Source organism: Fibroporia radiculosa, assembly GCF_000313525.1.
Source record: "Fibroporia radiculosa TFFH 294 genomic supercontigs, scaffold1521, whole genome shotgun sequence".
In the NCBI taxonomy this organism is placed as follows: domain Eukaryota; kingdom Fungi; phylum Basidiomycota; class Agaricomycetes; order Polyporales; family Fibroporiaceae; genus Fibroporia; species Fibroporia radiculosa.
The window spans coordinates 106,818-130,398 of record NW_012133307.1 but is presented as its reverse complement, the minus strand read 5'-3'; the positions used below and the strand labels follow the sequence as shown (position 1 = coordinate 130,398).

General features: G+C 50.0%; 10 protein-coding genes across 10 annotated transcripts; 5 read left to right on the top strand and 5 right to left on the bottom strand.

Moving 5' to 3' along the window:
- Positions 1-152: 152 nt before the first annotated feature.
- FIBRA_02980 (uncharacterized protein) lies at positions 153-2,560 on the top strand (the record flags this gene model as incomplete). The annotated part of the gene is made up of 3 exons (XM_012324826.1): positions 153-1,445; positions 1,499-1,672; positions 1,733-2,560. The coding sequence occupies 3 exons, from the start codon at positions 153-155 to the stop codon at positions 2,558-2,560; spliced, it is 2,295 nt and encodes a 764-aa protein (XP_012180216.1).
- A 443-nt stretch (positions 2,561-3,003) lies between these two features.
- On the bottom strand, positions 3,004-3,395 carry FIBRA_02979 (uncharacterized protein; the record flags this gene model as incomplete). The annotated part of the gene is made up of 4 exons (XM_012324825.1): positions 3,004-3,081; positions 3,127-3,260; positions 3,310-3,325; positions 3,378-3,395. 4 exons carry the CDS (start codon positions 3,393-3,395, stop codon positions 3,004-3,006), a joined length of 246 nt encoding a protein of 81 aa, XP_012180215.1.
- Positions 3,396-4,680: 1,285 nt separating this feature from the next.
- FIBRA_02978 (uncharacterized protein) lies at positions 4,681-5,077 on the top strand (the record flags this gene model as incomplete). The annotated part of the gene is made up of 4 exons (XM_012324824.1): positions 4,681-4,698; positions 4,752-4,767; positions 4,821-4,954; positions 5,000-5,077. The coding sequence occupies 4 exons, from the start codon at positions 4,681-4,683 to the stop codon at positions 5,075-5,077; spliced, it is 246 nt and encodes an 81-aa protein (XP_012180214.1).
- A 286-nt stretch (positions 5,078-5,363) lies between these two features.
- On the bottom strand, positions 5,364-8,085 carry FIBRA_02977 (uncharacterized protein; the record flags this gene model as incomplete). Its single annotated transcript, XM_012324823.1, has 8 exons — positions 5,364-5,472; positions 5,536-5,628; positions 5,666-5,882; positions 5,950-6,058; positions 6,355-6,624; positions 6,689-7,195; positions 7,247-7,339; positions 7,468-8,085. The coding sequence occupies 8 exons, from the start codon at positions 8,083-8,085 to the stop codon at positions 5,364-5,366; spliced, it is 2,016 nt and encodes a 671-aa protein (XP_012180213.1).
- Positions 8,086-8,196: 111 nt separating this feature from the next.
- On the top strand, positions 8,197-9,396 carry FIBRA_02976 (uncharacterized protein; the record flags this gene model as incomplete). Its single annotated transcript, XM_012324822.1, has 6 exons — positions 8,197-8,481; positions 8,534-8,650; positions 8,715-8,810; positions 8,871-9,008; positions 9,071-9,235; positions 9,286-9,396. 6 exons carry the CDS (start codon positions 8,197-8,199, stop codon positions 9,394-9,396), a joined length of 912 nt encoding a protein of 303 aa, XP_012180212.1.
- Positions 9,397-10,690: 1,294 nt separating this feature from the next.
- Positions 10,691-11,140, bottom strand: FIBRA_02975 (uncharacterized protein; the record flags this gene model as incomplete). Its single annotated transcript, XM_012324821.1, has 3 exons — positions 10,691-10,744; positions 10,800-10,868; positions 10,919-11,140. The coding sequence occupies 3 exons, from the start codon at positions 11,138-11,140 to the stop codon at positions 10,691-10,693; spliced, it is 345 nt and encodes a 114-aa protein (XP_012180211.1).
- Positions 11,141-12,250: 1,110 nt separating this feature from the next.
- FIBRA_02974 (uncharacterized protein) lies at positions 12,251-13,733 on the top strand (the record flags this gene model as incomplete). The annotated part of the gene is made up of 5 exons (XM_012324820.1): positions 12,251-12,735; positions 12,789-13,073; positions 13,134-13,490; positions 13,541-13,606; positions 13,655-13,733. The coding sequence occupies 5 exons, from the start codon at positions 12,251-12,253 to the stop codon at positions 13,731-13,733; spliced, it is 1,272 nt and encodes a 423-aa protein (XP_012180210.1).
- A 131-nt stretch (positions 13,734-13,864) lies between these two features.
- On the bottom strand, positions 13,865-17,969 carry FIBRA_02973 (uncharacterized protein; the record flags this gene model as incomplete). Its single annotated transcript, XM_012324819.1, has 13 exons — positions 13,865-14,099; positions 14,149-14,705; positions 14,764-14,884; positions 14,952-15,169; positions 15,268-15,540; positions 15,592-15,687; positions 16,120-16,268; positions 16,327-16,410; positions 16,472-16,754; positions 16,806-17,131; positions 17,180-17,331; positions 17,391-17,490; positions 17,552-17,969. 13 exons carry the CDS (start codon positions 17,967-17,969, stop codon positions 13,865-13,867), a joined length of 3,012 nt encoding a protein of 1,003 aa, XP_012180209.1.
- A 161-nt stretch (positions 17,970-18,130) lies between these two features.
- Positions 18,131-20,841, top strand: FIBRA_02972 (uncharacterized protein; the record flags this gene model as incomplete). Its single annotated transcript, XM_012324818.1, has 13 exons — positions 18,131-18,607; positions 18,676-18,798; positions 18,848-19,060; positions 19,118-19,220; positions 19,281-19,352; positions 19,401-19,460; positions 19,509-19,585; positions 19,635-19,648; positions 19,699-19,800; positions 19,872-19,922; positions 19,974-20,239; positions 20,302-20,646; positions 20,705-20,841. 13 exons carry the CDS (start codon positions 18,131-18,133, stop codon positions 20,839-20,841), a joined length of 2,040 nt encoding a protein of 679 aa, XP_012180208.1.
- Positions 20,842-21,196: 355 nt separating this feature from the next.
- On the bottom strand, positions 21,197-23,396 carry FIBRA_02971 (uncharacterized protein; the record flags this gene model as incomplete). The annotated part of the gene is made up of 3 exons (XM_012324817.1): positions 21,197-22,798; positions 22,851-22,870; positions 22,928-23,396. 3 exons carry the CDS (start codon positions 23,394-23,396, stop codon positions 21,197-21,199), a joined length of 2,091 nt encoding a protein of 696 aa, XP_012180207.1.
- Positions 23,397-23,581: the final 185 nt, after the last annotated feature.

The window sequence follows — 23,581 nt, the reverse complement described above, 5'->3', positions numbered from 1 at the left end:
GGCGGCGGCAGCAGCGACGACCCTCGCGCCCGCAGCCGCCACTCGTATCACTGGTCAGCGCAGGTGAGACAGCTTGCACGCCCTCGGCTAACGCGTAGCCATCACCCTCAGGCTTGGCTGCAGTCTCAGGTCTGAGGCCCACCTACGCGCAGATGTTTCTTACCCACCCCTCCCGCTCAAAATCGTTTTCGTTTCTTCTTCCATTCTGGCCCCGTCCCCCTCCCCCACCCCCTCCCACACCTCTTCCCACCGTGGCCAAGGCTCCTCCCGCAGCCCACATCCTATTAAACTCTCAAGCCCCCCCTCTCTCTTCCAGTCCTGTCTCTCCTTCTGACCCTGCTCCCCACTCTCATTCTGCGAACATGAAGCTCGGCCGCAAGGCCAGGAAACCCAGTCGCATAGGAATATCCAATACCTCCCGACTGAGTGAGGATCCACATACCTTGATGGCCGCGCCTTCCCCTTTTCTCTCCCCCTCACCATCTCCTTCAGCGACGAGCTTTGCAGATTCACAGCATTCCTCTCACTCGTTGTCCGGAAAGATATCTCTCAAGCGCAGCCTGACGGCTGGTGGTTCTGCTGTAGTCTCCACCATCGCGACGGCTGTTGAGCGGGCACGTCCACCTACATCTCTTTCTCGTCGCCCTTCCACCTCACCAGCCACAAGTGCATCGCCTTCCTCCCCCATCCGCTTTGCTCATCCAGATCAGGACAGCCCAACACTGTCCGACGCGGACAGAGGCGTTGATGGAGACTACATCTCGACCGCGGAGCTTACCCTCTGCCATCCCAACACCCCGGAGGCTGATGACAGGCCTCCTGCGATAGAGACTCCCGTTTCCAGTACATTCGGACGGACGAGCGGTCCAGAGAAGCTGCAGCTCGACCATAGTCCCGAGTTTTCCTCTACTCTGATTAACATCGACAAGCAGCTGCAACATATTTTTGATGATGATTGTCGTGCTCCATCGTCCCCAGCAGACGCATCTCATGTCACCTCGCCGCCATCATCTGCGCCGTCGCCGCGACCATTGCCATCGCCACCGCCCCCTTTTCCTCTCGTCAAGCTGTCCTCCCCGAATCCCTCCTCTTCGTCCCTGCTCTCACCTTCAACCATCTCGCGTCTTATGCCAACGGTGGTCTCGAAGGATAGCCTCGAACGACCACTTCCTCAACGTAGTGCATCGTTGCGCAACAAGAGTCCCGCTACGTTCACCAAGCGACGCCTCAGTCTGGATATCCGCACACTCTCAGCCGAGTCGGGCAAAGGTGCTCGACTCCGGAAAGGTCGATCTATTCTTCTCGCCAGGAAGGTTTCAGCGGGCACCTTCGATGGCGACGATCAGGGTGCAGACGCGAGGGACGCGGATCGGCTCGGTCTCGGCGCGCCAATGAGCGACAAGCAACGGGCGCTGAATGTAAAAAGGGCCAAGAAGATGATGCAGGTGCGTTAGTCCTTCACGAGTTCTATCCCGCGTATTGTTGACCTCGTTGCTAGCTCTTCGGCGACGAACCTCCCAAGGAACTCTTTCAAGCCACGACGCCTCTAACCGGGGAGGATGCTTTCGACACCATTTCCATTCTGACAACGGTATCTGAGAATAGGCGGGATTCGCGCGCGACATTTGCCTCGGTCACTTCGAGTACCATATCGCTGACTGTCCATCGTCGCGTACGTGATTCTGTCCAGTCAATTCTCTCGGAACCGCCTTCTCCACTCGTTTTTACTCAGACTGAGGTTGCTCAGGGAGAGCAGAAGAATCTTGAGCAGGCAGTATTACTTCAGGAAGAGGCATTACAGTCTACTGATGACTTGCCAACCCATAAGGTCGAATCATCGTCAAACACTGAGGATCCTGGTTTGTATGCAGAATCAGACTCTGAGTCTGACACAGAGCTTCCGCCTCTACACCTCGCCCCGTCCGTTCTAGGACACGCTGGTTTTCATCAGCCTCGACTAAAACCCAGCATCCAGTCTATGGCCTCCATGGCAACTTATCACTCGCGCACCCAATCGACCCACTCCCAGGTCCCGCTCACCCCACGCACACCCCCTCAAATATCGGAACCGCTCCCATCGGTCCCCCTCCCACCGCGCACCCCGCCCCCATTCTCTAGCTATATGACACCCACTCCTGAGAACGCACCGGCAGAGCCCGCACATGAGCATGAACGGGCGCAGAGCCCTCCACCCGAAGAGTTCCGCGCACGTAGGATGCGTGCAGCGAAGCTTTCACGCTTCTTCGGTGTTGCGCCGAATGACCTTGCGGGAGTTCTTGTAGGACCACATGCGCCCTCGTCGCCCGCGTCGTTGCACGGTTCAAATGGCATGCATGGTATGACGTCTTCCCAAGACCTGGCGTCCACCGAATTTCTGCCAAGTTCCACGGCCTCCGACCGCTTAAATGCTAAGGAGTCGGGGCACGGACGCAATGCTTCGACTACAGTCGAAGTTGCCGCGGAGGTACCGCGCGTTTTCCGTCTCGGACGGTTGGAAAGGAAGCCGGTACAGGACCTGGATATGGCAGACGTCCTCGACCAACTCCGGCGGATGCGGTGATGCCGTCGATGTCTGATAGGGTCTTCATTTGCTGGAGAGGTGGATTGCGTTCCTGTGGTCGCGTTCGGTGCCTAAGCTCAGTGAGATTTTCGTGCTCTGATCTATCGCATCTCAGGGTTTGAATTGAAGCTACATTTGTACCATACACACTTTTCACACTCCTATTCCCTGTCTACCGTACGAATATGCTAGAGCTTATAGCACACATCACTATTCAATATTTATCCATTCTGGATTAGGCTACTGGCTGCTGGGCTGTTGTTACTTACGCTTAACTGGCAAGGGAGATTGCCTATTTATACTTATTACGTTGATTGGTTATTGTAGCTGCATCGTAATCGTTTGTAGGTGCAATCCATTATTGGTACAGAAAAGGTGTTTCATTGATACACAAGGTTCAAAGACTACACAAGGCTCTAAGGGAGTACAAAATTGCCGGAAGTTTACATAGACATATCGTCAACTATCTGCTTCGAGTGCTCCTTGGCCTCTTCGGAGTTGCGAGGGTTGGACATAGCAGCCTGCAACACGTAGGTACGAGAGCTATTCAACATTGAAACACGAACCTTATGGCCACGCTCCACTTGAGCGGCGTGAGCCTCGCTGCTGTTCGCCTCGCCACTTGCGTGCATCTCGTCGAGACGGTCTTGGGCACGCTGCTTGGCCTCCTCCGAGTTGTTCGGGTTGGAGACGGCGCCCTCTGCCAACGTGTCAGCGCATAGATCACGTTGAGATATAATGAACCTCACTCAAGCCGCGAGCAACCTGTACGAGGGGTAAGCTAATATGAGGTACGGAAAAAAAGAAATGAACGCACGTTCCCGGAGTTGGACATGGTTTACAGGTGCAGAAATACAAATATGGATGAATGAGCGATGATGGATGTAGAAGAGAGAGAGATTCTGGGAGGGAAGAGGACAGCTTGCTGGCTTTTTATACATCCGGCGGAGGCTGACGATGGCGGCAGAGCTGTCGAGCAAGCGTCAGGACTGTCAGCATCTCGTCAACGAGACCTGCCAAACCTACGCGTGACGTCAGAGACGAGCTGTCGCGGTCAGGTGACGGAGAGAGCCTCAAGTCAAACCAAGGCACTTACACCAGCGCACCAGCGCCGCCAAAACACCCTTTGCTCATATAATCTGGCACAGGACAATTCTGAATTCATATGTCAACCACCCAATACTCATCTACATCCCTGCTAGCATACCTCCCATCCTCATATCACAGTTCAGCATAATGTGATATGAAGGTGGGAGGTGCGCTGGCAAGAATGTATTGGGTGGTTGACATCCAGCTGTTGTCCTCTTGGATTTCCCTAGAAGAGGATTACCTGAAAAATAGATTGAATCATTTGAGAGTATGCAAGTGCTTCTTACATCCACTCTCATGCAGAGATTCCTTTTTATGATCTTATGGAAAATACTTACATCGCAACCACACGATTCCTGGACTTGCTCTGGTAAAACAGTTCTAAATGACCCATTGGTTGTATGGATGCACAATCTAATTTCTTACTGGGTTGTGATCAGAACAATCACAGCTGCCACAAGTGCTCAAAATGCAAACTTACAGGTCCACACTCACTGTCCAGTGCCCTGTGAGATTGTATTCAAACACAACTTGAGCACCACAGCAGCCCTGCATAGACTTGAATCTTGGCAGTCCCGATAGATGTCATAGCCAATGATTGGGGTTGTCAGTTGTGAGCAAACTTTCAGAATGAGAATTTGAATACCCATCAGTGTCAATGACTCTGCAGGATTCGGAGCCGACTTAGTACGGAGTCGACTCAGAACATTGATGCAATGGGCCACAGCAAATTTCGACACTTGGGTCTCTGGCAACGCAGGGCTCGCTGCAACAAGTCGCATCTGCACGTGATGGAGTAGAGTGGAGTGACGAGCACTTGACATCAGCGCCTCCAGCGCAGTGACGGCTCTGGCGAGGGTTTCCAAATCCTCAGTGGACCAGCAGAGATAAATGACGCAAATATAGCCACTGGAGCGTCAGGGAGATATATAAATGCAAGAGCAAGAGTCGCAAAACCCAATTAGAGACGACTCACTTCCGTTGATCACAAACAGTCGATCAGCATTCTGCGCACTGTTCAACACTCGACGATGGCTAATCCCGGAAATGTGAGTTATTTTACCTCTTGCATAATCTCCAAGCAGATCTTACGTTTTCCCAGGTCGCTCGCGGCCTGAGTGAGTGCAGCACAATTTCACTTCCTTGCCTCTTTTGTTAACCAGCATTGTAGAGGCTGCCATTTCTAACCCCAATAATTCTGAGGAGGCCAAGGAGCGCGCTTCCGAAAGGCTCCGGCAAATGCAGGAGAGCGGCGAGCTCGACTCTCAAGAGGCTCATGGTGCCAATGTCGCCATTGGCCACAAGGTGAGCCCTCCTATCGTGTCGGTTGCTGATGCTGAACCTACTTAGGCCGCGATTTCTAACCCAAACGTATCGGTCGAGGCTAAAGTGCACTCTGCACAGGCCCTTGACGATATGAATGAGTGATATGACCTACATCTCCACGTTGGGATGAGTCGAAAGTTGTACTTTAGAGTTTTATCCGTACCTCACCGTCATCAATGTAGTTGTACTGTAAAGTAAAGGCCTTCCGGAATTTGCGGGTAACCATAAGATGGTTGTGATGGCCGAAACCATGGGATGCTTGACCAAGTATTGCCACCGCGAGAAAGTGTACGCTACGCGTGCTAGGACAGCTGCTTCGTTAAATGAGATATAATTACATTGCGCCCGAGATGCAAGCGATCGCTGCTCGAATGAGGAGAGAAATACATTACTTCCGCAGTAGAATGTATATCGGGTCTCCAAGAACAATGCTAGTCATATGTCGGAAAGAGCCCGTCAGCGACATGAGTAGGCCGCCAAAAGAGGCATACGCTGTGCTAAAGGACAGTAGAGTCGAAGTTTAATTTTGAAAAAGTCTTGAGACCGAATGAGAGACTTACACGATCTCTGCTGTACCTCCATCAAATCGATACACCTTTACAAGGACGACGAAGTAATCAATCCGCCGCAAAGCAACATCCAGGACAGAAGGACTAGAGAATATGACTCACCTTCCCGTACATCACATACTCATAGTCCTCCTCTAGGCCCCTCCTCCCTTTCCCGTCTGGCCGCCACACATCTCTATCCTTGTCGTCTTCATCCGTCGTCCCTGGCGGACCGCGCGCCAAGGACGTAGCAAGCGCAAGTGCGAACGACTGGTCTTTTTGTAGTGGATAGAGCTCGATATTATAATCAAGCGTCAGATCCATGTCGTAGTTTTTTGAGTGCGCATATAGGCGCGAGACTGACGGCGAAACCAAACCAGTCCCGGTGAGTTACATGCAGCTTGCTTGAGGGGCAAATAGACCAACCTCTGTCAAATTTTTTACCCTCCTTGTCGATGGCATTGATCGTAAAAATATCATCGAAGACAACACTTGATGTGTTGGACGCCATATAGACAAGGTGCGGGGGTGAGTACTGTGAGTGGTTAAGTGGTGGAATTGGGCTCGAGGGTCAAGGCGCCTTGCTCGATCGCAGTACGCAAATTGCCGATTGGTCCGAATTCTCATTAAGTACATCTTCATATTGTGGCACGGCTGAAGCAAGCACTGATTGTAGTGCACGAGCGGGTACAGGGATGTCAATTTCGATATCAGATCATACAACCGTACGGACGTGATTCATAATGGATTCGCAGGCGCAGATAATATAATACAGATTATTTCGTGCTTCCACCCGGCGCCATTGTATTACTAACTTTGCGTTCCACGCACTTTCAAATCCAAGCACTTCCATAGCCCTTCTCGCGTCTCGCCAACAGACCAATTGCTCTCCTCGGAGGCACCGAAAAAGGGAGCCACACAAACTTTCCCGATCGCTTTGAACAGATCCTCCAAGATCCATGTCAACCGTGGACCCGTCAACTCAATGGCAGGCTCAGAATTGACCTCTAGCAAATGAACCTGATATTTGCGGGAAGGAGTAGACTGGCTCGAGCTGACGAGAAAGTCAACACCGTAAAGTTCGAATGCGTTTGGCAGAGGCTGTCCACAAAATGAGGCTGTTATTAACGTTCAAGTAGTAGTAGTAGTAGTACAAAACACGAACCTGAAAATGTACGCTCATGTCCAATGCAGCGTAGAATGTCTCAGCGAGAACGTCCGCGATTTGAGATTTTATATCCGCTACATCCTCAGCCGTCAGTACTTTCGGGAGGTCCGCCTGTCTGGGGTCTTGCGCTTTCCTAAGTTGCTCGTGTTGGCTAGCACGAAGCTGTTCAATGTCCATCACTTGACCCACGACTCGCGGTGCCCTCTGCTGGTGTGCTCTGGGATGAGCCTCTCCAGGTCGCACCGCTCCAACATGTGGCGAAGGAGGGAGGACATGGCACTCAACCAGTTCTTCGAGGAGCCGAACGCCTGTCTCTCCGCGCTCTGTCTGCAAAGATGTGTTGGTTAGATGCCGTGCCAGATTCTTATTGATTGATGCTTGTGAAGACTTGTCAGTAGAGACGACGGGCGGAGAGTATGACATCGCCGAGAATAGCGACAATATGCGGGTGTACATGTACACTCTGAGAGCCCCAGAAGCGACACAATATACGCGCAGATGGAACTATCGTTAAGTGAGCAGTATGGTCGGAACATACGAGAGCATTGCGCTGACTTTGTGACCGCGCAGATCTTCTAGTGACAATTTGAGCTCTCCCCCAATGGGGATTTCTCTAGGATCTAGTAGCAGTGGCGTGGATATATATTCCTACCGATGAAGATTAGCTACAACTAAGTTTTACGTACAGCTGCGCGCAGATATTACGCTGTGGCAAGCCACAGCGTCCATACGGACGAGTTTGTACCACATGCTGTATGCCACTGAATATAGCTTACCTGGATCACGAAATGCCGCAGCTGAGACGTTATAATAGACGTATCAGCATTCTGGTCTTCAACATCAACGTCCTGATCTGAATCGTCTGCCTCAAAACCCTCCAGGATAGTGGCGAGATCTTCTTTTGAGTGGAATAGTCTGATCCCCATACCTCTGTCTGCCATCCCGGGCTTCAGGATCCACCACTTGTTCGGGTCTCCCTGGTCTAGTTCTTGGGCGAGATCATACAAATCGTCGCTCCACAACTCATCGAGCTCGTCCGCAAAACTGATATCTATGTCCCAGGTCTTCGGCACGGCGCGCTTGAGGATAGATTCGGGGTGTTTTGTGAGATAGTTATGTATGCAGCGGGAAAGGTAGTGCTTCCGGATGAGAGCCTTGCGGATGATGTAGGAGGAAGAGAGCACGCGTGAGCCGGACGGGGCGGAATGGGTAAGGTCGTGGTCGATGGCATCGTACGTGGACCATTGGAGGAGACTGTGCGGGGATGCCTTGAGATCGGCGGTGAGGGCAGGGACGGGGAACGGCGGAGGGTCGAGAGCGGCGAGGGCGGCGAGGACGAGGGAGCGGGTGAGGGGTGCAGAGGGCCAGGACACGAACGCAGTGAGCCGGTCCATGATGGGCGTCGCAAGACGCGTGGGTGTGGCCTGTGATTCCATGCGCCTCGATCTGCCAGGTTGCCATTTTGTCCGACACACGACCCGCCCCTGCGCTGTCCAATCCCTCGCATGGGCACCGCATACTTCTTCACTCTCCAGCCCACCTTCACCCAGGGCCTCATTCTCGGCCAGTTCTCAGTTCTATTCCTGCTCATTGTCGTTCTCAAGTATCTCTTCTTGGATGGCGTCTCCGATCGCTCTTACAAGACACCCTCATACCAGCCAAAACCAGAGCCCGACGAGGAGGATGCCGTGCCCTTGCTTGCAGAGAAACTCGGTGTCCGGCCGGGGAAGGACGACCAGAGCGGGGGCGGCATAGAAAGTGCGGACTGGTTGAACGGCATTTTGCAGCAGGTGCGCACTATGGTATCCCTACAACAGCTTCCTAACTCATGCCCCGTGGCAGGTGCTGGATGCTTATCGAGTCAAGCTGCGCGATGGCTTGTCGGGAGCCGAGGGCGACGAGATTGCTCGTCGGCGAGTGGAAATCTATGCTAATAAAATGCGCCCGCCTGGCTTTCTGGTATGTCCCATTATCTATTCCTAGTCGTACATTTAACCGAGCGATGAAACCTTCTATGCTTCAGGATCCGATTAGAGTACATTCGGTAGATCTAGGTGCCTCAGCCCCTCACTTGTCTCGAGCTCGATTCAAAACCCAGAGCACCTCCGACGCAGATCCAGTACGTCTGTTACACTGCGTCACTATGTCCACTTTGTATTCTTAACGTTTTCTGCGACAGGCAATTGAATTTGACATGACTTATGTCGACGCGCTTTCGATATCTATATCCACTTCTGTATTATTTCATTACCCCTTCGCATCATTCGCGCGACTCCCAATCTCACTCACTATCTCCTTGTCCCGCCTGTCTTCATCCGTAAGCCATCTCTCAGCTGGTCTTTTTTGGTGAACGCCACTCAATCTCCGCCGCCATATCAGATCCTCCTGACGCCGCCACATCCCCACGCACAACACCCCACTATGACATTCAACTTTCCCTCACCTAACACCGAGTTCACACTCAACCTACAGACAAAATCCCTGATGGGGAGTCGCGCAAAGCTCGCTGATGTGCCAAAAGTACACGAGCTCATCACACATCAGGTAAACCGCTACTTATTGCGGTTTTGATCCCCTCATTGACTGTCTTTTAGATACGAAAAGTAATATTAGAGAAAGGTACATTGAAAGTCGTCTTACCAGGACTCGCAACTGTAAGTGAGGTTCAAGAGGATGTCGAGAACGAGAGAGCGACCAGGTCATAGCCGGCAGCTGCAATTTTTCAGACCACTGGTAAGAGTGCACTCCTCGCTTAGACATGTACGGAATGTACCGCAGTGATTATTGGCGACTATATACATATCGCATCAGACCGTATGCACTGTAACCTATCTAATACTAATGATATACAATCAATATATCAAATACGCAAAAAACGCAGGACATCAGCGAAGTACAGTGCTGAAGAATCCTCACGCACTACATGATAATTGTTGTTATTCATGCAGACATCTTTGCCTTCTATTTTGGCCGCTCTCCGGAACCTCCATTAGGAGTTCGTTTCTTGATATTCGTTGATCCCTCTTCAGGGACGGTGATGGGGTGTCCGTGCTTACTCCTTTTTGAATGTAGAGTGTTGTCTAGCGCATGATTAAAGTTCACGCATTGAAGGCCAATACATTGAACAGTCAGTGCGCCCTCGGCGTACATATTTTTCACCATATCCGTTATAATGGGTGGTACGAGATTTGGAGCTGACATCGTTCTCTTGAGGATATCACATTGGTTGGCGCTGGTGATTAGCACTTTGACATCGTACATACTTTGAATCCAAGTTCTTTGACATCGTTGAGCGTCAACGCTGTCATTTCGACCACCTCAAATACCCCATAGTAAAACCATAGTTTGTTTTGCCTGTGAAAAAACTCTACTCGAGAGTCCTGTCCGGGGACAGGCTTTGGGGAGTATTTCTCCCAAGGACCGCGCCCGTTATTCACCTTGGTATTGTATCGGAAGGATGGCAAAACCAAAAGGCAGTGCGACGTGTCATTCATGTGCCAGATCACTTCGTCAAATCCAGCATTCATGATTCGGCACGAACTGGAAGACAATTCAACATGAGCCGACGAATTATATCCTCATGCGATTGAAAGCCTACCAAAGGCGTTGGGCATCCTGTCCGAGCCGGTCGGCTCAGTGTATAAGTACGATGAAGACATATGGGAACCCAGCATGCCTGTGAGATACTGAACGACATTTCCGCAGAATAGTGTTTCCTCTTGAGAGGTTGTATCTCATTCGCCGCCTCTACGAGCTGAAGAAATGCACGTAGATCGAACTGAACATAAGGGTCTGAGTTTCGGTTGTGGCACTCTATAGTAATCGATACTTACTCGTGGCTCTAGTTGCTCGGTCAAGGCAGCGTCTCGCTCAGCAGTGACGATACTCAACTGCGCATAATTTTGCTCTAGCGACTGCTTATGATGATTTGCAGATACGTCGACGATGTTGAGAAAAACTCACAGCCCGTAATTCATTTCTGGTTTCCTTTATGTTCTTCTATTTCTCTCGGGTCGCTTTCAGTTTGATCTTCATTGCATCAAGTGCTTCAGCCTGAATACAATATCCTCCAATACCGGTCAAAATCTCCATGAGGCAACTCGCGTACATGTTCCTTTCGGCTATCTTCCAACTCCACCTGAGTGGCAGCCAGTTGAGCACACACCGTAGCGTAGGGCTACGTACAGTCATTGGATGAGCTGTAAAGTAAAGTATGCTCCTGCTCACATTACCGGACAACAGTTCAGATTTATGGTCTTGGCTATCAAGCATCGCTTGCACCTGGAGACGCAGCGTGTCGAGCTCCCGCTTCAGTTGTAAATTTTCCTCTTCGAGTTTTTTTATCTGCGTTTGCGACTCACGCAGCCCTTGGCCACTGGTCTTCAACTCCGTGGCGAGAAGTTCGATCATCTTCGGAACAAGAGCAGGGTCATTGGTCACAACGTCCATTTTGAAGGTTCACGAGATGACGAATGTGCGAGGATTACAATGGCAAGTGCTAGACGATAGTCACTATTCATGTACTGTCTTAGTCTAAGACAATGGGCCTGGACGCGCAGCCTGTCGAGCACTATTAGCAAGGTGTTGCAGTTGCACACATGCACCCAGGTGGCAACAGTGTGCAGCGCTTAATGCTGATTGATCATGAGAACGGGGATGACAAGGAACAAGTACATATGTACAACTCGAATACTCTCGAATAGCGCCGCATGCTGCGGCAAATTCCTTGCTAGGGTGGTGAATTGTGACGCACATTTCGTTTCGCGATAGGATAGTCTATCTACGTTTATCTATGCATAAATCTAAGTCACAAGTGTAGGCTAGTAATTTGTCCCCCGCAAGGCTTGTATCTTGTTATTATCTGTAATCGTCTGGTTTTGGAATTTTACCTCTCCCAAGGACACACATCACAGTAACAGACCTTGATGCCGTGACCAATGGCGTGAAAAGTGAAATTGTGGACATCCTGACAAACCAGCATTACTTGAAGCGCAGGAGTTGTGCAGCTCACTCAACCGCCAGCCTACATTCCCGTGATTCTCGGTCCCAGCTTGTTATCATGATTTTCACAAACAGCCTACAGCTGATCTTCCACTTCGCGTCTTAGTCGCGCATTCTCACCACGGAGGTCGTCGACTTCCATCGCAGACAAGACTGCAGGCAGCCTATTATTCTGTTGAATCATCATTGAGAGATGGTGTAATAGAATCACCTCATGTCAATGCGCAACCTCCTTCAGTTGCCGGCGGATGTCACGGTTGAGTAGCTGATTCCCAAGCAATTTCACGAACATTTGGGTTACGTCGGGAGAAAAGCCCTGGTCATCACAAGTTCGGAATGCCAGCTAGTAGAGAGAAACTAGTAGACAATAAATTAGCATATCCGAATCGACGCCGATATCGCGATGCAGAAGCAGCACACGTGCCATAAATCGAGAGCAACCTGTAACTGTACGGCCCACCTGTACCTGTACTTACACTGCAACCTCTGTGCCGAGCGCGACCTGTTTCGGACTTGTCTAGAGAGTGAGCCTTCAAGCTTCATATCTCTGGCCGCATCATGGAAGAAGATCCAGGTCCATCGACGCCATCTCGAAAGAGATCTCGCTGGGATATCGAGGAAGAAACTAGTCCGACAGAACAACCTCTGAAACGCCGTCCAAAGAGTAAACAGGTCAACGACACACCCGAGCCCTCATACTCTATTCCACACATTCTCCCCCGGTCCCAGACCGCCTCCCAAAATGTTCGACCGTCTCATAGTGCATATGTTCCCCCACGGACACTGCATCCTACGCTTCAGCCTTCACGCTCTGTGTACTGTTACGAGAGGCTTAACTCTATCGAAGAAGGCTCATACGGTGTTGTATTCCGCGCAAGAGACAAAGAAACTGGTGATATCGTGGCATTGAAGAAGCTCAAACTCGACGAGGAGAAGAACGGGTTCCCTATAACTGCTCTGCGGGAAATCAATTCGCTAATGGCGTGCAAGCACGAAAACGTTGTCGGGATCAGAGAGGTTGTTGTAGGGGACACTTTGACACAGTACGTTCTCCAGTGGGCTTTATATTTCGTACGTTTATTCTGATATACACTAGAGTTTTCATCGTGATGGACTTCATAGAGCACGATTTGAAGACACTATTGACCGTCATGCCATCACCATTTCTACAGTCCGAGATCAAGACACTCATGTTACAACTACTGTCAGCAGTAGCATATTGTCATGAACGATGGATTCTCCATCGTGACCTTAAAACCAGCAATTTGCTTATGAACAACCGCGGTACCATCAAAGTGGCCGATTTTGGTCTCGCCAGACGATACGGCGATCCAGTTGGCGTGGGTGGCTTGACTCAACTTGTTGTGACCCTCTGGTATCGGTAAGCACTTTCATTGTTCTGTACATGTGTGCAATACTATCTCTGCCTTTGAAACCGCAGCGCGCCTGAGATCCTCCTCGGCGCGAAGGAGTATTCCACCGCCGTGGATCTGTGGTCTGTGGGATGCATATTCGCTGAGTTGCTCTTGAAGGAGCCGCTCTTCCAGGCGAAGGGTGAGATCGAGCTGCTTTCAATGATCTTCAAACTGCTCGGGCCTCCGACTGCCCATTCGTGGCCGGATTACAGCTCACTACCACTGGGGAAGACAATTACCCTTCCTCCCCCCCATCCTCCACAGCTTAGACAGAAGTTTCAGTACATCACTGCTGCTGGGATTGATCTCCTATCACGGCTACTAACGTATGATCCTGCGAAAAGGATATCAGCTGTGGATGCTTTAAAGCATCCATATTTCAGGTGAGCTCACTGTTATATTTTATTCGAAACCCTCCTTAGTCCACTTCCAGCGAGTCGCCTTTCCCCAAGCATCCAGACCTATTCGGCTCATTCCCCTCTGCAGCAGCAGGAGAGAAGTATGTCTTTACACGTAGCCAAGTTTCTTTACTGACTGCAATTCATAGACGGAGAAAACCATACGAGAGCCCCCCTGCTCCTGTTCGTGCCATAGATCACAAACTTCTCACCGAGTTTGAACCTTAGGTTTGCCTGGGCATGGAATAGGTCTAGAGATATATTCGTGCATTGTGACTATACGTGACCGAATGAATTGTGCGAGCAATAGATACATTAGAATTAATCAAAATCTCCGAAAACAAGGGGACCGTGATTAATCAAGAGCCCAACAAATCTTCGTCTTGCAGCGTCGACAAAGCGTCGCGCATTCTCTTAAATCGTGCTCTCGTACGTTCCATGTCGCCGCACTTGTCATAATATTCCTTCACTTCTTCGAGAGTGAAACGGAATTCCTGTGCGATATCCCAGACGGCTTGATCAAGGACGTGTATTTCGGGCTCTCCCATTTCTTCTGCTGTTTCATTCACCGGACTGCCGCTCTTGCTCCTGCTCCTAGAAATCCTCATGAATACAATCAAGGGTATACATATGGGTAACTCACGTTTTTCGTCTCTTCTTGCTCGGTTCTTGCTCGCTGTCCTCTTGCTTTTTCTTTGCCCACGTGGGTTGAGGTGCATTGGGGTCTCCCTCGCGTATCTGCCACTCACTCTCGTCATCTTCCAGCTCCTCGGCAATGGCCTTCGGACGCTGTGCATCTGTGAAACCAATACTTGCTGGCATCGACGGAAACGTTGGTGAAGGGCCGGAGTATATTGTTGGAAATACGGCTGGGTTGGGGACAGCTTGTAGAACCCCAGCAACAACGGGCATTGGAACTGGCGGGAAGCTTTCGAGCTCTTGCATATCATCTTGTTGATTTGATGGTCCTGCACCGTTGACATCCCCAACTGAGTCGCCACGAGCTCTCTTGCGAACGCGTTTGGGCTTCTCTTCGGGCTTACGGACGTACCCGTACTGTCCTTTCTCTCCATGCGCAATTTTCTTTTGTTCTACGATATCGGAAATTTTTGCATCGAGCCTCCCAGAGTTTTTCTTATAACGTTCTCGCCAGGATTGCCATGTGTGACGAGTGACCCAAGCATATTCGGGATCACTTGCCTAGGTGACGTGCGGAATGTCAGCCATGGAATTCTGAGTGCAAATTGTACTTGCGCACCATCTCACAGAGTTGCTGATACAGTCGATTTCCTGTACGCCCACCGGTTTCTTTATACGGGATTTTAGCAGCAATCCAATTGCACAAATGTTCCTCGTCCTGCTCAGTGAATTGTGTACGTCTGCAAAAATGATAATAATAAAGATTCACTCATGAGAGGTTTTTCTTAAGCAGAATCCAACACGTACTCTTCTCCAGGACGTCGGCCGCCAGGATTTTTGTAGACGACTGGCGTATAGATGACTTGGCCCTTCTCTATACATTTCTTAACCCACAGATAGGACTCTACATATTTCTCCGGCTCTCCTTGATATGTTTTTACTAGATGTTGAAACACTTCAGTATTAGGGTCTGCGAGAACAACTCTTGCGGATTGTGCGGATGCAGTGGGATCACCGCCCGAGTGCTGTTGGAGAGCAACGTAATACCATTAGCGTCAAAATCATAATATGGTGGAAAGGAACAAATAACCATGAGCAAATGTCATGGTTGAAGGATGCCCACCATAATGCGAGCGCTTAGTGTGGCTCGAACGTTGATGTTTGCGATGCTTGAGTCAATATGCATCCTAATAGGTTGTCCTTCATGTATAAATATTTGCTTCAAGAGCATTCCGTGAATTTTGCAAGCCTCGACAAACGTATAAGGTACAAAGAAGCGTTCCGGGCGGTCAGCGGAGGTCCAGCAAAGGCGTAGTCGCTCCTCCTCTTGAGTACCGGGTTGAATGAGCACATAGCCAGCGCGTGGCATCTTCGCTTCTACCCTCCCACCGAGTGCCTAAGAAAACAATGTCAATGCCATAATATGTCTTTGATGAAGAAAACCGACCGCGATGGTTTCACAGACGTCTGCCTGTATTTCCTGGAGGATATCCTTCTGGATGAAAAACTTGATGGCGAGACCGTTCCCATCCTGAAAGATAGGCTTGGATGCGATATGAGTACGGAGGAAAGCGGAACACGATGGAGAAGGAAATAAGGACGGACCATGGTAACTGAAGAGAGGGAGGGTCAAAGGGCGGGGAGTAACCTCGTGCGGGGGTTAGAGTTTGAGCCTGGTTAGGGTCGCCGTTAGACAATCAGTCACGTGACATTATAACGGCATACTCTTCTCGTCCATACTTAGACTCCTTCTCGGTATGTAAGTACATTAAACTGTGATGAAGTTGTATTGCATCCATATCATTCGTATACGTATTTTTAGAAGCGAATGTGTCGTTACATATTCACGTTAGTTGGTTCACGGTCCACAGGCCTCCCGTTGGCAGTCCAACAACTTATAGATACTGTCATATTAGAGCGAACGATAGTACGTACATGCACGAATTTATATAATCAATCAGTGTTACTCAAGGACCTTTCCTGGGTTCATGATGCCGTTGGGGTCAAAGAGGTTTTTGATCTTCCTCATCCACTCGATGCTGACCGAGTTCTTCGAATATGGCAACGCATGCGTCTTCATAACACCAATACCATGCTCTGCGGATATGGATCCTTTGTATTTCGCTAACGCATGTGGCTATGAGCCTGAGAGTCTAAGAGAGGAGCTGGATAGATAACATACCAACTAGCTCATACACGAACGGCTCCAATGCAGCTTCGATTTCTGGCGTGTACGCCTCGGCAACCACATTCAAATGTAAGTTTCCTACAAAGGCAACGAGGCGCATTCAATGGTGACGACCGAGTCAATTGCAACAGCTCCTTACCATCACCAACATGACCGTATCCAACAACATGCTTCACTGCATCAGGATGTAAGAGGCCCTTAGATCGTAGGTGCTCCCGTGTCGTGTCAATGACTTCCTTGAACTTGTGAAGTGGAACGGAGATGTCATATTTATATGCTTTGCCTTCCTTCGACATAGCCTCCGTCAATCCTTCCCGGATTGCCCATAGCGAAGCGAACTGAGCAGGGGATGTCGCAAGGACACCAGAATTGATGAGGGAAGGCTCCTCCTCCATGAGATTCTCCAACAGTTTATTGAGTTTCTGTGACCACTCATTAGTCATGTGAGGGGGATTAATTAGGGCAACACCTACTTCTTCGTCATGCTCTCGATTGCTTCCACTTGTTTCGACTAGAACGAAGCACTCTGCGCCCTCTACTTCTCTGTCGTCCAAAGCTCGGCCTTGTCCGTGCTTTACTGCAAGGTCGTACGCCCTTCTGTCAATAAACTCAAACGCCGAAAGAATTTCTGACAATTGCCGCTTGACTTCCTTGTAAAGGGGAAGAACGTTGTCGAAAGCAGGTAGGGAAAGCATGACGTTATTAGATGCATGCGGGGCGGCGGCTGTAAGTATGGAGACACCAGTCACAATGCCAAGGGTCCCCTCCGCGCCAATGAACAGCTGCTTCAGATCGTAGCCTAAAAACAACTTAGACTTACGGCTGTGCAGAAGACTAATTTACAAACCAGTGTTATCTTTGCGCAGAGTAGTGAGCTGATCGAGGATTGTACCGTCTGGCAAGACGACCTCCAGTCCTAGTACAGACCCATGAAGAGAACCATATCGAAGTAATCGTAGTCCACCTGCATTAGTGGACACATTGCCACCAATCTGACAGCTTCCCCGAGAGATATTCGGTGACTGTCACAGGACTCAAACTACGTCGAGAGGACACACCTGCCTTTTGCCCCTAAATCTAACGGTACGACGTGATTAAGCGGTACCAGATAGTCTGACAACGATTGGAGGATGCATCCTGCATCTGCTACAAGGATTCCTATAGAGAGCCAACAATTTATCACCACTCTGAGAACGTCGCGATTGCGGGACATGCGCACCAGACGCATCGTCAAATGAACGTATGTTTGACATGTTGCCCAGATTAACAACTAGCTCGTCCTGGATGGGCACACTTCCGCCGACGAGGCCAGTGTTTCCACCTTGTGGGACTACAGCGATGCGGCGTTGGTTGCACCATTTGACAATCTCGCTAACTTCCTTAGTACTGCGCGGCTTCAGGACAGTCGTCGAACGGCCATGATACTTATTCATCCAGTCATTATTAAACGGCTCGAGCTCTGAAGCAGGTGTAATGGATGGCGAGAGGGTGGAGAGAATAGCGGAGGGGGGGAGGATCTTGGAAAAATGAGCAAGGTCAACTTCAGATACGGAACTATACTGAGGAAGTGAATGTGTCCATCGACGGAAGGGGCGCGTAAAAAGAGCTCGCCGACAAAGATGACGAGGAGCGTACATGCTACTCGATAAGTTGGTGGTTGGTGGTTGAGCTCGACCCGCTATAGCCGCTTAGCCGCTCGTGGCTAACCTCCGCATGGCCGCATCGCTTGAACACTCGCGGACCGCGGACGGACCGCATATACTCTACATCGACGTTGACTATTCACTTCTTCACGTCTATGACAAACACTGGCGACGGCTCTTCCGAGGACATACAATTCTTCGGCTTCGAGCGCACGGACATCACACAAAGCAAGTACCACATGCGGAAATTCGACGAGGAGGGGGTGATCTTTACTGGCTATCGCAACTCGAAGGATTGGAGCTCACATCGGCAACAGGACCGCGACATGTCATTTCCTCGGACGAAACCCACGGAGATAATCAGCCTCCTCTCTGATGAGGAGGATGAAGCCCCTGCCCCTGCCCCTTCCACTTCTGCGACAGTCCCTCTCAGGCAGTCAAACTTGAAGTCAGCTACCGCTCCTGTGGTCCAGAAAGCTGAAGGTGGGTCTTCGGCTCGTAAGCACGTGTCTGTATCTCGGCGCGTACCCTGGCTCCCATCTGCATCCTCTCAGCTTGTGCCACCATCCCGATCTTCTGCATCTCGAGAGATTCACATTATAGAATCCAGCGATGAAGATTCACCTCCTCTGGTATGTCCCATTCTTAATATCTCATTTTCTGTTTCACAAAATTGGGATGATTTTTTGAGATACTTCAGACTCTGGATGGGTGCCCAGTGGTGCAAGTAGATCCAACACATCCAGCACATCCTGATGCAGAAAATTCAGAGGAAGAATATTCTGTGATCCACTCTGCACTTGATCTCAATGTAGAGTCCAATGTATGTTTCTTCAATTCTTTTTATGCTTGCCAAATAACTGTTTGCCTAGTGGACAGGAAGAGGTGGAGGAAAGTCTGTGATAGACATTCAGAGCAATAATTTGCCTGATGTGGCTGCACTCACTATCTCACCAAGTTCACACAAGATATCAGTCTGCAGCAGTCAGACATATAGCTCTATCCACTATGAGGATATGGGCTTGTTAGGAAACACAGATTCTTGTGTTTCACCTAGCCTTGTGGAAGAGTTCATTTGGACACAGGTAAGTCTTTTTATAATGCTCTGATAATATTATTTTTGCAAGCTATTTTTCTCTTAGATCTGTTCATCTCATTCTCTCATCCCAGTGGCAAAAAGAAATGATACCTTGAGCACATTGCTTAGTCTTCAATCTACTAATACAATTCCATATGCACCTGGTGGTCAGTACTAGTTAGGTAAATGGCCTTCTATATGATGATTTTACTTCTATCATTTTCTAGCTATTCAGAAAATCACTCAGTCTGGAGGTTTGATAGCTATTGCAAGTTCTGTCTGGAATGGTGGTATGGAAGGTAGGAAAATATGATTATAACATACATAATACTTTGACTGTGTTTTAGATGGTGAAGCTGGTCCTTACAATTCTGGTGGAGCATTGAAGGTGCTTGTTGAAGGAGAATGTAGGTATCACTATTGTTCTGTTTCTGTATCTAATACTCCCATCTCAGGTTATATACTACCAGCACATGAAGATCAAGCTGACATGACCCAAGGTAGAATGATGGTTTTAATCTCAATTACAAATGTACTGAATGAAGACAGCAACAAGATACTGTACTGTTAATGATGTTCAGTTCAATCCTGCCTGGTATGTTATATGGATTTTTGATTTTAATATTATACTGAAGTGTAATTTAGCCCATTGACACTTGTCTCTGCTGGAACTGATAGGGCTCTGCAAATTTGGGACTGTGAATCTGTTCTAGATGGCAAAGGCCCACAACTTATGGAAACAAGCAAGTGTTGATTAAAACTTCATGTAACATTTTTAATGATCTCATATTAGTGTCATATCCTTGCTCAATGGGTAGTATTTTGTTCAAGCCTGGAGAACCTTTATTAGCTATGGGAGGCTGGGATGGGTGTGTAAGCATCACTGTTTTAAAGCCTCAAATTAATGCCATTTTCAAAAGATGCATATATCTTTCACCTATCACTTTGAAAACAAGAGGAAAAGCTTGTCTTTATCTTGCTCCTGAGATTGAGCATGAGGTTGCTGATCTAGCCTGGGGACATTCTGCAACATCTAATCTGCTTTTTGCATCATCCTGCCCTATTGTGTCAAGGATGATGGATGACTACAGTGGACACCACAAGGCATTTGACACACTTACTGACCAAGTTGTATGTACCTTCAGTGTGTCAGAATCTGGAGAACAAATTGCTCTTAATGATGCTGGTAAGAGGTTCTGAAATATGTTGCTTTAAGCTACAGGGAGCAATGACTGAATTCTCTCACAGGGACAACTTTGGCTATGGCAACACACAGCTCAGAAAGTCTATCCTCACTCTGGTTATTTGATTGCCAACACCTTCTTTCTGATCCTGTTTGCAAGATTGATCTCGAGCCATCAACTTCCAACATCATAAGCCAAGTCTCGTTCAGCACAGGCGGTATCTATCTTGCCGTCGCACGAGCTGACAACACCGTCGTTGTCTATGATTCGAGATTTTTGAGTCGCGAACCCCTCCATGTTTTCACTCATAACCAGGGAACTTTGACATCGACCGGCGACTTTGGTGTTGTTGGATCTTACTGGATTGAGGGTTTGCGTGGAACAAGGTTAGTGACCGGCGGTGCCGATGGTAAGTGCCAGTTTACCTTACATGCCATCATGCATCATGATCGCTGCATTGTGCATAGGTTGCGTTCGTCTATGGGATGTCAGGACCGCAAGCGACGATCCGCTCAACGGAACGGCCATTGTGCAATGTGAATACGATATAGGGTACTTTACCCTTGGGGATCTCTCTCGTGGCGAGAAGCCGCTGGTTGTGTGAGTTTGAGAATAGCGGCCATGGAGCAGCTACTGATAGCCACATACAAATCTAGAGGCGAGAATTCAGGGAAAGTTACGATTTTCGACCGCCAAGAATCACAGTAGTTCGCGCATCTGGGTAAGCCGGAAACCATATACTCATTGGTGTCGACCTGATATTCCTGTGTTCAAGCATAGAGTCACGTCGTCTCCCATCGTGCAGTTGCGTACACAAGTGAGCGGATGCATCAAGGCATCGAAAGTTACTTTGTATATCATCGTCGAGTATACGGCAGTGCATGGCGCAGGTTGTCAAAAAAAAGCAATATGTTCCTATCATGCCTATGATACCGGAATCAAATAGCCAGTGAGTAGGGTCAAGCAGATAATACAGGAGTGAATCGGTCCACCCTAACAAGACTTTCCAACTCTGAGAATACAAGCTCGTCATTCGCAACCTCCCGCTGCAGCATCAGCCCCCACGTAATCTCGTCTTGATATCCGCTGAGTAGCCCCATCCCCTTCTCGTCGCGACTTTCCCCGTGCTCGCCGTAGCCCATGCCGAACATGAGTGTGGGCGACGTCGCCTGCGACGTGTCGAAGGAATCTTCTGCGTCGTCAACCATTTTCAGTGCTTCGATCGCGCGACGCACGCATATGATGAAGTAGACCCGCGTTTCCTGCGGCGAGTAGATTGTGAACTTCTTCACCAGACGCGTCAGAATCTTCGCGAACGCCAGCCTCCGGTCTGTCTTGATCCGCTTTTTCAGCTGCGGCGTGGCCAGGAAGGCGAGCGCGTAGATTGCCATGATGGTCTTCTCCACGTAACCGAGCCAGACGTCGCGCATGACGACTTGGAAGTCGTTGTCGGACACAGGCAAACGATGCACCAGAGACTCAACAAAATCCCACAGCCATTCCTCGGGGACAGCTTCGGAGAGCATTCGGCGGCTCTCGTCGGGCTGGAAAAGCCGCGTGAACGCTTCAAGCGTGATATCGGCGAGGGGCGGTGGTCTAGGCTGGTGCATGGCAGGCTGCAGACCCGACAGTATCATACTCGCGAACGGAGTCACAGACTCCACTTTGTCTGTAAGGAAGGAGGATAGCAGTTCGAACGCTCGTCGTGCATTAAGTTCACCCTCGGCGGGATTCGTCGGCGAGGAAAATTCAACAAAACCTGCGATATTGACCAGAATATGTAGTACATCCTTGCGTAGCGCCAAGAGGTCTTGAAGAGAAAGCTGTGGAGAGGCCGGGCGTGGCAGTAAATCACCCGGCTTGGATGGTGCCAGCTCGCACAATCGTAGTATGATGGTGAGAAGCCGGTCATGCGTTGCGAGGACCTCGTGGTTCTCGGGCACGACAGAAAGGTTTCGTAGAATGTTCAGGATAGATAGAATTATTTCTCCAGGGCGCGATTGAGGTCCGCAGTCATGATCTCTCGAGCCCTGCTTTGGCAGCAAAGATCCAAAGGGGCTTGCGCTGTCCTCCACTATAGCGTTGACTAGTTCGCGATGTGTTCTGACTCTGGCATCCGGCGCTTGGTCTGATTCGCCATTTACCACACCTTCGAAACTAACGTCCTCTAGCAGGTCGAGAACCTCTTCAAGAAGCTCGAGAGCCTGAGATATGGGGAAGCCAGTCTCCCTGTTCGGAAAGCGCAAGAGGGTCACCATGGTGAACGTAGTCAGCCCGTAGGAGAGCTCGGTAGATATTCGGGACCGAAGGGACATTGCCAAGGCTTCGACATCAACCTGGCCCCATTCGTTCAACTCTTTGAGAGGGCGCATAGCAGCACGGGATAGTTCATGTTGGATGGCCTCGAGGTTCCTACCCCCGGCAGTATCAAGCTGGCGAGCGAGGGGAACATATTCGATCCTCTGTCTCAGCGGCTGTCGAGCGGTGTGAGCTCCCGATGGGGTGGTACTTCCGTTAGCGAGTCCTGAAGGCGGCACGGAGTCTCGATCAAGTCCGACCGACTGTGGGCCCCGTCGTCAGCATCATCTAGAACGGCAAAGAATGGCTACTCACTGATCGTGTATCTGAAGCGTCTAAGGAATCAAGGGTTGCTGAGGAATAGAGGGAATATCATGATGTAGGACACTCACCTGTCTTTTGTCGCACACGTTTAGGATCCACTTCCTCCACTTCCCTGGACTTTCGCTTTCTACTTTCTTCTGTCTGTTGATGTTCCAAACCGTTCATTTCCTGCGCCAGGGCAGGAGTGGCGGGATTGCTAGCGCTCGACTGTGGTCCGGTCATTGGCTGTGGGACGTTCGGCCCGCCTAACATTGCAGCGGCGGACATTCCCAGGCTGCTGCTAGACAGGGTCTGAGCGATTTGGGGAATATGGACCTGGGTGGAGGGAGACATTTGACCCAACCCGCCCGCCGGGTCAAGCGTCTGCGAGGGAGCAGAAGAATGACTGATGCCGGGCACATTCACGTTGGACGTATCGGTTGGCATGCCTGGGAGAGCCCCCATCTGAGAGGCGCCAGGGATGGCATCGGGTACGCTAGCTTGGGAGGGTCCGAGGAGGCCTTGCTGTGCAGGGGGCGGGGCACGACCGGCGGCCATCATGGCACGGGCCTGCTGATCGCGCAGGTTGCGCCGATATGCTTCCTCGAAGGGGCCAATGATGAGAGAGTAGTATCGAGCCAAGGTGAAGGCGACGGACTGTTGGCCGTTGGGCTGGGGGTCGTGGAACTGTTCTGGGAGGTCGAACTGACGGAGGATGTTTGGCCATAGGCCCTGCTGGTCGA